Below are 18,281 nucleotides of genomic sequence, written 5' to 3'. Positions count from 1 at the left end.
AGGTGCCACCTGTATAACTTAATGCCCAAGATAAACGAGGAAGCTGGATCACTTACTAGTCTCTCGTTCTCTACCTTGTTATTAGCCTTATGCATAATCAACCGTGAACTGCGACACACGGTGTCAGTCAGATCAAAAAGATAGATAAACGATTTCTTCCTTCGCATCTAACCATCTGGTGCGTATGATAGTAAGGAAGGGATTATCGTAATTCCATATGCGATAATTTTGCATTTGCGTATAATACACGCAAATGAGATGGTGTGATGAGAGACTTAGGAAATTAAAATAAAGATGTCTTCAAATGAATTTACTTCTATTATTTAATAATAAGGGATTACTAATTAATAATAAAATAAAGGGATTTCGATGGATTTGAAATTTATAAATTCAACTAAAATCCTCTAAATATTATACGAGCCTTTTTGGATATCTTAAATTTTCAATGATCTTTCAATTTTCCAATCCATAAGTGTCTGCACTCTAATTATCTCCATCATGACACTACAAAATGTCAAAAGTTTTAATTAAAGATTATCTACCAGCCTACATATTTACTTATTCTTTTTCATATTCGCTGATAACATTTTACATAATCGTTATTTTTAACCAAATCAGGTCCATCTACTGAGCACGGTGTTATGCCTGAAAGATATGTCTCATTACGGGCATGAGGCGTAAGGGGCTGACATTCACCTGCTTAGCTTCACACCATGATGAAATTCGAATAGACAGGCGGTCGTCGTCCTTGAGCTAACTTCTGCCTATAGCCAAGGCCTCGACTTAGCGGCTACATTTGAAACGTTACCCGATTGGAAAAATTACGACGCCATGGAATGTCATTGCCGTTTCGTAAATCGGTGCCGCGGGAGCAATCTGCCTCACATGTGCTCGAAGAATACACGGAGAATCGTTGTTTTGCCTGTTTCACGTTCGCTTGATTTTCTCGGTTAATATGTAGGTTAAGCCTTGTTCGTGGCGTTTTCGAGGTTAACAAATCACGCATCGATCTTCCTTGTAAAAAAGACGAGAAGAACGCATCTGACGTACAAGATATGAATATATCGTGAAGAGTTCTTGATATTAACACATGCGCAATTAGAAATTGACAAGACGATTTTCCACCGATACAAACGGTTGAAATATTCTCCTTTATCTTATCTGCATATATAACGCGGATAAAAAAGCAGTTATTTTAGTAGGAACTAATAATAGCGATTACTAGTCAGCGAATTTAAAAACACATAGTCGTAACATTTTTTTATTATTCTGTTTGCCCGTTTCACTTAACGTGCATGATCTATCAATACTTTTTATTGACTAATTTTTCTTAATTTTTCTCATCAATCAATTTTGACATGATAATGGACGCTGTATATACTCACGAATAGACGATTAACGATAAGTTATCAATCAGGTATAATCTTCAGAGATTTAATTGCGTACAGAGTATCGAGCACTACTCTTGCAACGAAATACGCCAAAAGCGAAATCGAGTCGTCACACGTGCATTTGCTTGTTAGTCACTGCGTATTCTTTCCATAAACAAACAGACAAAGTCTCCTGAGATAACGTCACTGCTGACATCGCGAACTTTTCTGAACAAAGAAGGAAAGGCTTAACTCGTGAAAATGTGATCAGGCGATTTACGAACAATACAACTAGAGATTGAGGAGTCGAGCACGTTTGGACTCTGCTCTCGGTCGCAGCTGGCAAATTCGAAGCATAGCCGTGCAAGTTGCACGAAATGAGTCAATACCCGCTCCCATTGCCTCTTGCAAAACGCACGTGCGTTTCGGTTCGCTTGTGCTGTTTGCAAACGTTCGAGATAAAACGCGCCGGACAAGAGGATACATGTCGCGCGCCTATAAACACGTCTGTTAATAAATTTGGCACGATGGCCAGGCAAACAAAGCGATTATATGCAACTTTCGTGCTACATACATAAGTACGTGTGCATAATGTCAATCAATCGGATTTTCATAGCAATAACTGTATGCAGATATGCAGAGTATCGTTGTTTTGTATCCTTTTTGAGGTTATAGGAACAAGTAGGCGAATGTTTTCCGAGAGTACGTAACAGTTTTTGTTACTATCTTGCTGCAACGGACAGGAAGTCAAAGTTGAAATTATTCTATCGCAGTTTGGTATTTATCCTCTTTTGTGCTTGCCAAGGTTAACGACTAGAAGGAAGGCAATGCAGCAGCTGATAGAAAAACGGAACAAAGGCATTGTTTTTGCCTGAGAAACTGATTTCGTTCGAAGCATGGACAAAAGTGTAAATTCTCAAGGTTGTTACGATTGCATTAACTAAATCATGTTCGTTTCGTTTATGTAAATAGATATAAAATGTAAACTTTGATATATATTAGTATCGATTTAATGTCAATTAAAATTGATCAATGATCGATTGACGAAATGTTAAATTGATTGGTTTTTACATTTGAGAATGGTCATGATTGTAAAATATTAAACTTTCGAACGAAAGGTTTGAACCTTTGCTTGGATCGTTAAATGAAACAATTTAGTGCATCTGCGGTCAACAGTTTTTAAAGTGGCAGACGGACGTTGTTTGTGCGCGTAGCATTGTAGGCAACGACGCGTGGGCGTAAACAGTCGGGCGCCAGCACGGAATTATAAATTTTAAGAAGGCGAGTTTAAATTTCGTTAATCTCTTTTGGTATTCATACGCGGCGAACAGAGAGAAACAATGTGCATGACTTTTTGTGTATACTCGCCGAGCTGTCTAGCCTAACAAACTATTGTATGTAAAACAGTAGAATCTCGGCAATAATATTCCCATCCTTAAAATGCTTTGTTCGCGCCATAACTTCACTGTGGGAATGAAAACGAGAATTTTTGTTCGCGGTTAAATATTGAATTCTATATATTGGTTACACGATAAGAATAGATATAATTGCGTGTTAACTTACAATAATGCATATTTCTTTATTCTTTCAATGGTATTTATAATTTAATACAATTCCTTAAGGAAATAATAATGCATTAATAATTGTTTATTATAAGTAATAAGAAAGACAAAAGTCAAAGTACGTATGACATACTTGCAGTTCTATATGATATGGCAAGGCATCGTTTTAAAATAGTGAAAAAGAGATTTCGGATCGTGTTATATATATGTTATGATTATCGTTGCAATTAGTCATATCACTATCAAGAATGAGTAAGATTTAAGCATGTAGGAAATGTTTTGGTAGACTGTCTTTGTGTGTGAATAGTCCTGTGAAAGATACTGACGCGTATATGCTATGAGATAAGAAGTAGTTTAACATGCGCTACATTGTGATTTCTATTTTTTTAAGTTGCTCAGATAAACGGGAAATTTAAAAGCAGCCGAGATAATATCGGCTTGACTTTGATATTTAGGCTTACACATGCATGTAATCGATCAAATGTTTGTCATGTTCCGGTTATTACTAATAATTTTCTTCTATTCATGACATAGTGAAAGTATACAATAGGTTAAAAACCCGAATTTGATACGGTACATTAAGTTTTATACGTTTATCATTTGTTGCGAAATCCAATCGAATAACCCTACTTTCTTCTTAAGAAAATCAGATAGAAGTAGATTACATTTTATAAAACAAATTTTCTTACCTTAGAAGAATAAGAGAAAACTTATTCACTTTTTGAGAAAATCAATCACAGTATTATATTTAATCAAATGTATTTAAAAATGCATCGATGACACAAGAAAATGGTACATACATATTTTGCTAAAGAAAAGACACTAAACCATTTTCAGTTTTTATTTTAAACGTCAATATCATGCTCAATCGATTAAGCAGATCCCATCTCGACAATCGAATACCAGAAATCACCAGTAGAGGTGTTAAGTTCGAGCTGCCGATATAAGAAGCGTTCCTACTGATCTACAGATATTTCTGCGCATGAGATTCGTGGAAAATATCAGGAGATGGTGCTGTAGTTACTTCGGTAGCAGACATGATCGGCCAAGACGCTCGTCAACAATCGATGACAGTCTGGGCCGGGAGTACTGAAGAGTCTTTAATTGCATTTTAACCGGATAAACTTTCTTCTTTCGCGCAGTGTCATCGTTAATCGACGATAGTCTTGGCGTATTTTGTATCGTGGGACGTGCGTGTTGGGCGTTCGCGTCGCCAGTGAATCGATCGCGGTGTAGTCGTTTGTTTCACGCGACATAGGAAACTCGGGGTTCGCGAAGAGTGAGATAGCAAAAGACGGCGACGAAATATCACGAAACAATCGGTGTCGCGCACGCGGTTACGTTCCTGTTACTTCTTTTTCGCATCAAGCCGGCTCTATGCTGTCGCGTATACTTAAACTTCCCTCGTGATCAGTCGTGGCGTTTTTCCGCGTTTTACGCCATCGTAATCCGTTCCGGTAGCAGTAGTAGTTTCCCGCACTAACGAACAAGGTGCGAACACACAAAGCTGTACACACGAGGGCTACATTGAGCGGTTTCGAGAAAGCAACGACGTGCTGGTCTACTGACATCATCGACCGGATGGCAGATCACGGGAAAATGTAAGTGGTCATTGTCTCATAATTAATACGTTTAATCGATCCCTCGTCTCTTCTAACGCAGTATGTATATAACATAACCGCGTTCGATTGTCTGTTATATACATACATATATGAGAGAGTCCCTCAACGAAGAAGAATAGTCGCCGTAACGGTTTGAAAACGTTCTCCACAACCTTGCACTTGAATGTTATTCTAGTTCTTTTTTACTTTCGTTCTTATTGACATTATCGGGGGGACACTATTGTGATTTCCTTTAACGAAGAGTAAACGCGGTCTGATTTTGGTCCGATTTATTGTTTTGATACCTCGATCGTGGACACGAGTAGGAGAGGGAGAGAGATAGAAACTATGATGTTCCATCGTTTTCCTGAAACGTCGTGACCTTGCCAGTTAACGTTTTAAAGATTCTCTCGCTTTGACTGGCAAATGAGGGCCTCTTGCTCGCGACAAGTACCTTCAGCCTTCAGCCACAGCGTGCTTCCACTCTCTTGTTCACGAAAGACAGACTTTGATCGTTCTTTAGATATTACGGGTTCTACTATCTCGTATTATTCGTGTAGCTGTATGTAACGAGCGGTAAATTATGGATACCCGCGCGTCTCCACTTGGACGTACGGAGACACGTATATCTATATCATTTTCATGAATATATGCGAGCCAAACGAACTATATACGGACCAAATGGTAGCATATGAATTTGTACATATTTACTTATGACTGATTTTCTTTCTAAAAATTTATATTTTTAGAAACATAAACAAACATAAAAACAAACATTTCTTCTAAAAATTTACCTTAGAGAATTCACTATTAATTATGCTAACTTATTAAGAAAAATAAACTTACTGGGTAAAGTCATTTTGACTTTCTCAAAAGCAAGGCCTTAAACGAAAAAGCTTTATTTTATATTTTCACATGTTGGAATGTAGAATAATCTCCTGTCTACTCTTGTCCAATTGAGACTAGGCAAATTTGGTTTTTCAGTCTCTCAGATCTTTTTTGAAAATGGAGCCTCTAATGTAACTTTATTATTCTTGATTTTCGTCTTAATTTCAATTGTACCAGGAATTGAGGAGCACGGTCTGTATATAGAAGAACGCGTGTAGGTGTTATTGGCACGACATAGTAGTGGCATCTGACCCGCGATGAAGGTGAATTACGGCATAGCGCGATTAACGACCAACGATGGTTTCTCTTGATAAGGGGCGGGTCATAAATTTCTGCCGAGGCTTGTAGATCAATTGACGCTTGCCACTTTGCGAACCAAAGGAGGCGAACTCAGGGAATGGTTCACTGCGCACTCCACCAGCCATTTCACTGTTCTCTCCTAGGCTGTTGTCGTGTTTCTGGGATTGTATTATTCCGCTTTAGACGTCGAGACCCTTCGTTGCCTCGACCGGTCGATATTTGGTCACGTTACACGAAACTCAGCCCATTCGTTTTTGTGCTCGCACAAAACGATTGGTCGCATTATTCGATGCATTATGCTGTTGTTAATTTTTATTTTTCTCCTTTATTGCGTACTTCGTGGTTGGACAATTGCGCAACTATTGATTCGCTTTGGATGACAGAAAATTTCTCTAGTTCGAAATTTTAATTCAGTGTTGCGGATAGAGAAAGAGACAAAGGTTTGGTTATCATGGATAGGCGCAGAGCTGAATTTTTCGAGGTTAGACAGGAGCCATTTCGCTTCATTTAACGCGCGCGCAATTGACAACGCTCTTATGATAAAACAGCGATTTCTTGCAGCGTTCAAAATGTTTATCTGGGCTTCAGTAGTTTTTGCTGGTCTCTTAAAATAGTTCGATGATTTCTAAAGATGTTACGCGGAAGACTTCGAATATTCGATGGTTATGGTTAAGCCCGTTATATAAGTTTGCATACGAAAAGAGGAACTTAGCTTTTTCTCAGAACTATTTCATAAATACTTTCTAAAATCTTAAGTTGCACTATTTGTATGATTTTAATTTTATCGAAAAAATTGTTTCGGGATAAAATGTTTGAGGTTATCGTGATTTCAAGGTCATCACAGATGTCGAATTTATATCTACAGGATATTTAATAGATTTATAAAAAGTTTTTCGATTTTATTGTTACGATTTTTTAAAGAAGAAATGTTATCTCGAAGAACCAAAGGTGTTTTTTACACAGACCATTACACCTTTTTCTTATTATATGAAATGTTAGACGCTTTTGAAATAGCTTCTATAATCTCGTGGCGCCATAAACGTGTTGCGAAATGAGATCTGGCAGGTCAGTTTGCTGGATTGAAGATCATGCTGTTATGTTAATTTTAAACCGTACATCGTTAAATTTTTGTATAAACAACTATTCTATTATATTATAAAAAGAAATATCTTTTTTCTATAAATTTTTATTTACTATTTTAATTTTTTATTTTAATTTTATTAATTCAAATTTTTAACACAAAAATGTTAATGTATCATATTACTCATCGTCATGTATTTTGTTAGGAGAAAATCTATTTTACTTCTTCACTTATAGATAAATTATGATATTATCATGGCTGTATAGGTTACATTAAAAGCGTAATATGTAATAAGTTATACACTGACTAGTGATCAATGCTACTGCTGTAAGACCATAGAGAAACGAAGCACATATAAAGTGTCTACTATATTTAATAAATGTATTCATTTATCAGACGTTGCATACATTTGTTGCAACACATTCGGTATTAAGAGCGTCATATGAAAAGCCTACTTTTTAAATATAGGTCTAAAAAATAGATGAAAAACTTAATAACGCCTAATTTAATAAATTTATGCAAATTATTAATTTACACGTGGTATGTTTGCTATTATAGGTATTTATTCGAACCATGAGGTGTTCATTTTATGCTTATAGTTGCACGTACATACGTACGATGTATATCTGCTAAATAACGACAACGTTCGTTTAAATTGCTCTGTTTTTATTTCAGTACAGTGCTTCGACTGAACCAAGTTCAAAAATGTACGCTTTCAGTGAAAATTGAAAATTCGTTTATTGCTTGTAAACACATATTTATAAGGTAAAATACTAAATAAAGACACATATAACAAATAAAATAATGGTTTTAAAATAAAATGACTAGAAAATAAAAACAGTGAAAAATATCTACTCGTAGCAAATATCTCGCAGCTAGTGTACGTACGAAGTGTACGTAGGTGTACGTAGGTACAAGTGTATTTATCGTAGAAGCATTGAAGTTTCAACTTTTACTGTTAGAAGCATACATTTACATATGTAGAATACCAGATGAAGGTGCACGTGATATAAATATATTAATAAAAAATAATTAAATTCGTAACAGAATAGAATAAAATAGCTGGGGAATAAAAAATATTACGTTTGCCTATGAATAAATATTCATGAATACTTATTAATGAAACATTAATAGTAATAATGAAATATTTATTACTTCAACTTTTACATGTATAATAAAGCGGACACGCGCGTGCATGTAGAAATCGAATGGCATAGTCTGGCGCGATAGGGATCGATCAAAAGGCGAGCTATTTTTCACGCTGAAAGCGTTTCTCGCGATTTATGTTGATCGCCGTGTAGGCAAACGACGTGGTTGCTTGTATTGTATATCATCAACGGGCGGCCATTATCGCTACCACTTCAACCCTATTCGCGTTGGTCAACGCGTCGACTTTCTGTCTGACTTCACACACCTATGAACGCTGTCATCGCTTAACATGATAAAGTAATCTAGGTTATGTTATCTCCTTTGGCGAACGTTCGAACGGCTTCTGCATTCTTTTCTTTTGCCTCCTCATTTCCATCGTTTCAACGTGTAGCAAAGGAAAATGGAGTAGTTGCGTTTTAAACGTAAAAGATTCTATCGTTTAGTTACTAAGGTTTAAAGTCGTCAGTCAAAGTTAGATTGCAAAGTTCGAAGTTCGAAATATGTAAAATGCGAGAATTCGAAATGTCGATGGTTGCCTCATTTGGAGTGATGTGTATGTAAATTTACCGATATGCGTATCAAGTTTTTATTCTATTACGTACGTGCCATATATTGGGTCCGAAAAGTTTCTTTCGTTTTATAACAAAAAAATAGTCGCACAATATTTTTTGTTTTATATTAGTTTATTGAATTATGCACGAACATAATAATAGAAATATAACGAAATGGATCATACCTAATTCAATGAAATAATATGAAACAGAAATTATTGTTCGTCTATTATCGCCTTATGAAACGAAAGAAACTTCTCGGACAACCTGATATATCGTACAGAAACACGATTAACAGCTAGAATAAATGAAAATTCGTGGAAGATGGAATAGGATACGATGGAATTTCATTTTAACGGTATTAAAAAAATCACGTCAAGCTTTTATCTATCACGCCATGAACCCTATACATTGTAAGAAACGTAATAGAAATCATTTTCATGGAAAATGCACGGCCAAATTCAGAAAGCATTTCGAGACGCAGAAATGGACGGAAGCGCGAATAGTTCAAACGCCCCACGCGCGGAACGGCGGTCGTGATCCAGCAACCTTGACGAACTGAGTCGATGCATAATTCCAAGCCAACCATCAATGTCCATGTACTTGAATCTATTTCCGACAGAGGATATTTCCGTGAGAGGGGAGTGAGAAGCGTTGCGCAACTAACTTTTATCGTCGAATACCATCAATGCGATTTCATCGTCGTCCTATTCCGCGTGTCTTTTCGAATCGTCTCGCGAGGGTGTTTCCGTAAAAAAAAGCCCGATTATCAAAGAGAGAAGAATACGCAAGAGGAAAAAACAGAAAGGAGAAAAAGGTACGTGGTAGAAAAGACGACGGCGGACGGTTCTTTGAACTTTCGTTGGGTCGCGTAATTAGCAAAGGGGGGGGAAAATGGTGAAAAGATGCGGAAGTTGAGGTCGCTAGATAAGGCACGCGCACTGCCTCTGTTTCACCACGATTTTATACTGTGGATCGTACAGCTCATTTGCTTATATACACGTGTACCTGACTGCATATCTAATCACGGTTAGGCGATCCGTTTACACTTATGCTTTGAACATGTTGCACGTGTCCGCGCATCACTGTGTTGCTACGTATTGCTGTGTTGCGATTGTGCGTTTGTCACGCTTCCGCTGATCAACTAACGTGCTTGATGATCCTACTTTGAAGACGTTTTCATACTACGTAGATGAAGATTTTCATCAGTAGAATTTTTAGTGCTTTGGTACGTTACTCGGTAGTTGAAATTTTGCGATATCTTTCGGAATAGCTGAATTTTTGGAATTTTGGAATTTTTCGGATTACGTATGTATGGATAGCTGAATTTTTGGATAAGTTTTCGCAACTTAATACGTACTTTGGTAAAAAACCAATGCAATTAAAATATCCAGCATTTATCCAAAACAAGAGAATCGTATCCTTTAACGACTGGGCGTATGATTTTCCTTGTAATTAATAACTGAAAAAGCGATATATTGCACAGGTTGGACGATATACAAGCGACTGATATTCATTGTCAATAACTTTCAAGCAAAATAAAAACAACAGTCCTGCTAATACAAGACATCTATTAGTACGTGGACATTAAAAATGGATTTTTTTTGTTAATTGTAAGTGAAATTTGCTATAAAATAATACCAAACATTTGTCGTTGCGCAAGAAAGTAAAGTGTACAAATTTAGTAGATAAGGTAAGGTACCTGTCTTCTCTTATCTAAGAATCACTTAAAATTTGTCTTTTGCACCCAATGCTTTGAATCTCTTAAGTCTACGTATATCTCTTTGTTTCTTCAAGTAATCCCTTGGTTGAGGTCAATGTATCAGAATGAAGGAGTAGGTTCTGCAAATGAAACGTATGGAATATAATATCAGAAAGATGTTCGCCTTCAGACGCTGCACAAAGTCGAACTTTGTCAATCGCATTTTTCATTGCATTTTCATACGTTTGCTTCATCGACATACTTTTTACTTTTAACCCCCAGCCGTCCTCCGTGTCAATTTGACACGTTTTTCCGGTCAAATCATTATATATTATTATTCTACCATTTCTGAAACAATTTTTACAAAATTTGTTTATTTTCACCTACAAATGAAAGCAGATCATTTTGTAGACTAGCGTGAACAACAAGGAGCAAAATTAATAACTTGTCTTCTTTCTTTTCCATCTCATTGATGTTTTACCATCGTAATGTCCACTTGATACGATCCACTAATTTATGAAAATGAAGGAAGGTCAGGATTAAAAGAAAAGCCCACGAGAAGTTCGGTAAAGTTAAATCGATCGATCTATCAGGCCGGATAATATCGTCAATGTAACTTGCTTAAAGTCATCGCCAGTCGACGAATTACTTTCATCAAATGTTTGAATAATTTTCACTCGCTCCTCAATTATTTCATATTCTTCCATAAAACAATCGCTAGAGCGGAACAGGACACGATGCACGCATCGTTTCAGTATGGCGGCACTTGGAAATTAGTTATATATTGTCCACCCTGTATATATATTACTTTTCACATTTACTATAATACATCAAGCTATCATAAAGAACGAATAGTAAGAAATTTAAGTTTGTATAAAGAATTTACGTTCAGATCTATGATCGTGTTGAGAATTCTGGATCTTAATCGCGGAAATAAAAGTAAAGGAACACTAAGGTTACACTTAGAATTCATATTAAAATAATTTTAGATTTATTCAATAAACGATTTCCAGGATCTTCGTCGATATACATTTGCACGCGTCTCAGCACTCTTTCTGTCTCAACATCTTCCATATCACACTGCCAACGGAACAGTTACATTCATCTGTTTTTCGAGACACGGTACACACACATACTTCCATACACTCATATTCACATACGTTGGTTACTACTACACGGCTAATTTAGTCTAGCACGCAAAATTATACATTTTTCAATAGATCGTAACAATAGATCGTAGATCGCCATCGTTCGAACTGATGAAAGATCGTCGAAGACGCGTTTCAATATTCGAGAATCGTTCGGTATACTTATTGCACGATGGAAACGATATCACTGGTAAATTTCTGGCCTGTTATCGTCTAAATAAATAATGTGTAACAGAAGGAATGTATTGCACGATGACGGAACGTGGCTTCTTAAATTTGCCCGATCCGATCAGCTCGAAACGTGTCAGTTGCGCAATAAGTCATATCAATTAGAAGACAAGAAATTGCATATTATTGGCAGTACGTGGGCTCTTTTGTCTGTTAACGTTGTACGTATACGCACCTCTCAGTCATTATTCGATCATTGTAGGAATATTTACGTGAGAAAAATGAATACTTTTCAGCTCGAGCGTGATGACTCGTTCGATTCTTTTTGTCTGTTTTACATACTTTTTGTTTGTTTTACGTCGTGTCAGCAGTAGAAATGCTCATTTATATAAGATATGTTCCGACGATCAGAAATTTGCCCATAAAATACTCGGTAACGATATATATCGCTGTTAGAGTTAAAGTTAAAGGCGGAGAATCTTCAAATGAAATTTCAGAGAAATTTTGGGAAAAATGAGATTGCCATTAGCAGCAACTGTTAACGAGATAATTTTTCGTTCTTCGTTCAAGCAAATTGCAACCTTCGTTCGACAAATTGTCATATACTCGGCGATCTTTGGCCACGTTAAAATTATTAGAATTATTATTAAAACATTGAAATGAAATAAATTAGACTGGAAAGTTGGACGGAATAGAGCGCACGTGGTAAATGGAAAAGAGAACTGGCTCGAATCGAACAGCTCGATTCATTGTTTGGCGTTGTCCTTGAGCCATGCAGCCAGCTCGAAAAAGGAAACAATGCTTGGCAGACACGTTGAACCCGGACCAACAACACGTACGTAATAATAACAACGCTCTGACTCATTATTTCTCTCTAAAACCCTCCTCTCTATCTCCATCTTCATTTTTCTTCCTCCGGTTTCATCCCTCCGCCTCCGACACGGTCGTTAGTTACCCAGAAGAGGATCCTCTGTCTCTCTACAGTAGCTCGCCAGACTGTCCAGACACTTGTAGACATTTTGCGAATTATATTACGCGTTTTATACGAAACATTCTGAAATTTTGTTGGCACTGTAACGATGTTACATATACATAGGCTTGCATATATTGGGTTGGCAACTAAGTGATTGCGGATTTTGTTATTACCACCTAATGACAAAATCTGCAATCATTTAGTTACCAATCCAATAGATAGACTGCGCATGTTCGTGCATTTATATTACATAAATTTAAAGATACAAAAACGTGGAAGATCCACTCGATACGAAGAAGCATATGAAATATGCACAAATTAAACAGCGCATTGTAACATTTAGCAGGTGAACAATTTTTTAGCTAGGCTTCATTTGCTTTATCATTTTCATGAAAATATGAATTTGTATAAACATTCGCAGCGTAGTAATAAACTCGGCTATCTATATTTATACTGAAATAAATCTGGAACTGTATATGGAAGGCGCAACGTATTATACTATATCAATAAGCGTCGATATTCAGGAAGACTTCACCACTTATGTTTCATGTTTTAAACGATACTTCGCGCTCTGTACTAAATGTTTATTAAATATAACGTTCGCAGTGGACGACTTAAAATTTTAGCAACGTAATCACGACAGCCGTGTTTCATTTCGCCACAGCGATGACTAGACTATGAGCCTTTGTGCGTTTGTAGGAAATTTTACAGAACAAAATTACAAAGAGTGCACATAATACGAAGATTCTTTTTTTTTTATTCGTTTAATTTCTACCTTACAATTTGTCCAGCTGGACATTTGGTAAATTTTTGTAACTTTATTGCTAAATAACACGTGGATGGCTATCCCCAGCGGGATACCATCTTCGAGTATAATACGAGGTTCTACATTTTTAATTATATGCTGAAAAATATGAATTTACATAGAAATGCGCAGTCCAGTGGCGACGAAATTTCGAAATATTTTATATAACGCGCCTGATACGTTCTAAATAGAAGTTTTCTAAAAGTACTTGTGCGTCCGTCTTTAAATACCTGTAATCAGAGGGAGGAAAGCAGTGAACAGAAAGTGAACAGAAACAGAGGACATTTCCTCATTTTCCGTGGTTCGGCCGCGACCTTCGTCCGCTTGGAAAAACCGATGGAAAATCGTTCGAGTTCTCATTAGAGACGGCCTTGTCTACCATCTCTTCCCTCTTCTATTTTCCTTCTCTTGCCCCTTTCCCTATCTCTCTTCTTCTACCTTGCATCCTCTTTCCTTTTCTTCTTTTCGTATTTTCTCCCGTTTCCACTTTTTTTCGGTTCGCCGCACTTCACTCTCGCACCTATGCACACTATACACTAGGTGGCTCTTTCGTTCGGCCTCAGCTTCCTCCCTCTCTGCTCGTTTTCCTCATTTCGCCCCCGGAACGAGCAACGGGATCATTTAGCGTAATCTGCGGCCGCGGTTCGGCCCGAGGGGTCGTTAAGATGGAACGAACATTTTTTTCCCTTGGATTTTTTGCCGTTCTTTTTGTGGTCGATGGTTGACGTGGATCAGGTGAGTTTTTGTGGAAGATTCTTCGTCTTGCGTTACTCCAGCCTATTAGGGTTGTAGAGTATGGAAATCGATTCTTCCCACGTCTTTCTTTTTTCTCCTTTTTCCTGTGATTATCGATCAACGTCTTATTTACATATCAAGCTACGAGAATCTTAATAAATTGTTTGGGGGATGAATCGTAGGTTTGTCGAAGCTTGATAAGCTTTGTAATAGAATTTATGCGAAATATTGAAGATTGTATCGCTAATGAGATTTCTTCAAATTCAGAATTACTGCACACGCATTGTTCCATTTCAAGAGGTAACTTCACCGCATTGAGAGCAAACTTATGCTATCTGAAGCGAATGCTAACTTTGTCTACATCGTGAAATTTATATTCCCAATGAAACGCTTTATATCTCATCTTTTACAAATTTTCATTTTTCGAGCCAAGGATAATCTTGTCTGGTCGAAGAGAGTAGATGCACGTTTTCTAGGACGAATGGTAAATTTGTCAGACTTTTTTAGAAACTTTTTAACTGTGATCGAACGTAGAGAAGACACAGGTATTCGAGATATTCGTGGCCGTGCAATAAAACATTTCGCAGCTCTTCATCACCAAGACGTTCTTTCCCGTGAACTGCTCGAACAGTTTCGATTAATTTAACGCGAGTACCACTTTCCTTCAAGTACGTACCTCTGATAAACGTTTCCACTTGAAATTAACCCGTCTATGATGTCTGACACTTGCAATATAAAAATAAGACGCGAGAATTCTGTAATTAGAAGTCTAGAAATCGTCTGATATAAAAACACTGGAGCTTCGGCACGCAGTTGAAAGTTGAAACACTTATTTGCCCGTGAATATGAAACTCGTTAAAAATTAATCCGCCATCAGAATTAGAGAAAACAGTGGCTCTAGTAGTTCGACGAGAAAAGCGATTGGCAATTTCGAGGGCAACACGTTTATTATCCGCGCGAAAATTATCGAAGCTACGTGACGAGACCGACGTGTCTTTAACGAGGTTACCGTTTCGTCATCGAACGTTTCTTTTTTTCTATCTGCTAATAATAAGCTCTGCGAAGACTCATCAGCGGCACAAGCAACGAAAGAAGAGAAGATCTTAATTATTTTTCCACGATACGCCAAGAACTTTGTTAATATCACGACGACGTCGTTTCATTTTAAATAATTCCACCCTCTTAGCTCATTGGAATGCATCGCGAACATCCGCGTTCGCTATGGATCTTGTTCGTATTACGGATCGATATTCTCATTTAATATCGGCTTTCGAGCGATGCGTAAATCTGCTATCTTTATACCGAGAGTTCGTTATTGTGAAGTTATCTCACGCGTAGAAAAATAGGGGTGCAAGAGAGCTTAAGGAGCTTCCAAGTGTCTCAATGGCAATATACTCGAGGATATTACGGATGTGTTGATTTCTAATATGTATATTCAATCACAACGTATTTATATCAATTTTATTAGAAAGTTCTTGCAAATTTCTCACCTTTGCTATCGTATATTATCTCGCGCGTAGAAAAAAGGGGTGCGAAAGAGATTGATCGACTTGGAGATCTTTCAGTGGCGAACATTTGAGAATTGCAAATGTTTCAAATATTTTGCTTGTAATATATGTAATGGTCATAAAATTACGTAAATTTGATTACGAAGATTTTACAAACTTTTCAGCTTGGTAAAATTCTTCGTAAAATCCTTCGTTCGTGGTAAAATGTAGGGTCGTAGAAGCTCGATGATATTTTATACGTATTATACAATAGTATCGATTATGTATAGTTATGTATAGATATCACGTTATATTTTCATTGTTCTTCACAGGAATTTTCTTTTTCCTTTTGCCCTTGCACTGGTTTCTTTATTGCTAGAATTTCTTCTTTGATATTTTTATATCGTTTTTTTCTGTAACACTGTTCCAGGTTTCTTTTTCTAATTGTTAGAATTAATCTCTTTCTTGATGTCTTCGCGTTGGTGTTGCTTTTTATTATAAGAATATCTTTTTTTAATTATTAGAATCTCCCTTTGTTACTTTCTCTAACGTTGGAAATTTTTTTTTTGGTGTAAAAACAAATGTCCTTATCTTTCAACCAAGTGCTTTTTGTCAAATTTTACTTCTCATTTTCATAATCCAAAATTTTTGTACTCATGTACGGGTACTACTAAATGACACAAAATTCAATACACATGCAGCTAATTGGAGTTAATTAAGTACACACGTAAGTGTGCAAATACTTTTCATAGCCACTTCATTACGTATTCTGTATCGCTCTTGTATCACGTTTCTGCAAATTTATGTTTCTCGTTAGTATTCTTTGTATCAGAAAGTATAATTCTGTCCCGTAAAATTGTTTTATTTTCCCGTTGTATTATGTTATACCTTTGGTACAGTTTCCATGGAAAATACGTCCTCTGGACGGCGAGTGTGTCAATTAGTGGCGCAGCTTGATGTTCCAATGTAAGGTACTTCCAGTGTGTAGAATCTGCTACACGAAACATTCTAATCAATACTCTGCTTACTATAGAAATCGTAATTGCCTGGAAATTTTTCTGTCGAGTTTCTTCTCGTTACATAACAGGGGAAATGGACGAGCACGCAGGGCGAAGTTTGCAACGAGAGTATTTGTTGGTATGGTGATATATAGTTAGCTATTCTGAGTTTCAGGTCGTCAGGATTAGGAAGTTCTTTCTTGAAAAGTAGTTTTAAACGACGATTTCAAAAGATACGAGAGAGAGAGAGAGAGGAAGGGGTGGGAGGGAGGAAGAGAGAGTGGGAGAGTGAGGAAGGGGTGGGAGGGGGGAAGAGAGAGAGGGAGAGAGAGACAGACAGACAGACAGACAGACAGAGAGAGATCAGTGATATGTCGTTGTATATTAAAGAGGTTCTTTGTGTGGAAATAGGAAATTCTCTAAGACAGAAATTTTCTTGCCTCGCATGAAAAATAGAAAAAAGAAAAAGTAAAAACATATAGAATACAGAGACTCGGGGATCAGTATCAAATGATATCTTGGAATTAATAAATTCTCCGACGCACGACAGTTGCTTGTAGATAAGCGTTATACATATTCTTCTTCGACCAAATAAAGGAATTAGGATTGGCAATAAAGGCAACGAAGAAAAGTAAAAAAAGAGAAAAAAATATAGAAAAACCAGCGATAAATGTAGCAGCAGTTCGGTATTAACGCTGAAAACGTAAAACTTGCCTTAAGCAAATCAAAATAAAAGGATATAATAAAATAAGGAGAAGAATAAGCTTTTATATATATTTTTACAATAATTCAAATTGCCAAAAATGTTGCAAATTTATCAAATTCTCTAAATTAAGAATTCTTCGTTTGGTCATTTTGCCATTTTGTTCATTCCGACGAATAATTTCCCCGTTATAAAATCTCATGGTAATTCTTCGCGCGTGTTTTCCTTCTCTGTAGAAAACGATTCTCTTACGAAGAAGCGATTCAAATCTGTCGAGAATCTACCCCTTACGTATCTCTAAAATTTCGATGGAAAATTGCCAAAAATCGATCGTTCTCACCACTCTGTTAGTTCTAGCGTTAATAAATCGTCGATTTGAAGGGTTGTTCGAACTCCGCGGCGCATGTAGCCTGAAAAATGGGATACGTTTGTACGATAGGCACGATAGGATACGTTAAATAGGTCAGTGACGACAAAAGGATCGCTTAAATGGAGCAATGGCGTGTTACAAGCACGCGCCCTTGAAATTTCCTATACCATCTTGCATATACACGTGGGATCCTGATTTATGCTTGGTCCCATGTCGAGAGTCAAAACACACGCTACAGTTTCTCTTCCTTAATGAATCGCATGGAGGAAAAGGGGTGACTCGGCACCGTAAGTAGAAGGGGCAGATCGCGGAGGCCGTCGATATTGTACGACCTTGCGTCATCGATCAACCCCCTGCCCTCATCTTTTGCCTTTTCGATTCACCACAGAGAAGCATCTTCGTACACTACCTACCCTTCTCCTCTTCTTGTACTCTTCTCATTCGACTCGTGTATCGCTCCCACCCTTTCGCGACCTTCTCCTAACCCACCACCAGCTTCCCGTTGCCGAGTAATCGAATTTCTCGGAATATTTCTCTGCGACGTTGAAGCGCACGAAGTTGGTTCGATTAATTAATTCGAAGAATTTTCGCTTTCGCGAAAGAAAGGTTTCTTTTTTCCCTTTTTTTTTTTTTTTTTTTTTTCGGATGATAGAAACGTTTTGTGAGATTAGGTTAGATAGATTCATCGGC

At 37.1% G+C, this 18,281-nt stretch overlaps 1 protein-coding gene across 2 annotated transcripts in view; it reads left to right on the top strand.

The window, feature by feature from the left end:
- The first annotated feature begins 3,996 nt into the window (after positions 1-3,996).
- Positions 3,997-18,281, top strand: part of Mtd (TLD domain-containing protein mustard) — a 302,520-nt gene continuing 288,235 nt past the window's right edge. For both annotated transcript variants that reach the window (XM_072013261.1, XM_072013259.1), the window contains exon 1: positions 3,997-4,533. In XM_072013261.1, coding sequence (XP_071869362.1) covers positions 4,514-4,533 — 20 coding nt within the window. In that variant the 5' untranslated portion in view covers positions 3,997-4,513. The remainder of the gene's footprint in view (positions 4,534-18,281) is intronic.

This window comes from Bombus fervidus, chromosome 11 (assembly GCF_041682495.2).
Source record: "Bombus fervidus isolate BK054 chromosome 11, iyBomFerv1, whole genome shotgun sequence".
In the NCBI taxonomy this organism is placed as follows: Eukaryota; Metazoa; Arthropoda; class Insecta; order Hymenoptera; family Apidae; genus Bombus; species Bombus fervidus.
This window is presented reverse-complemented; position numbering and strand designations above follow the sequence as displayed.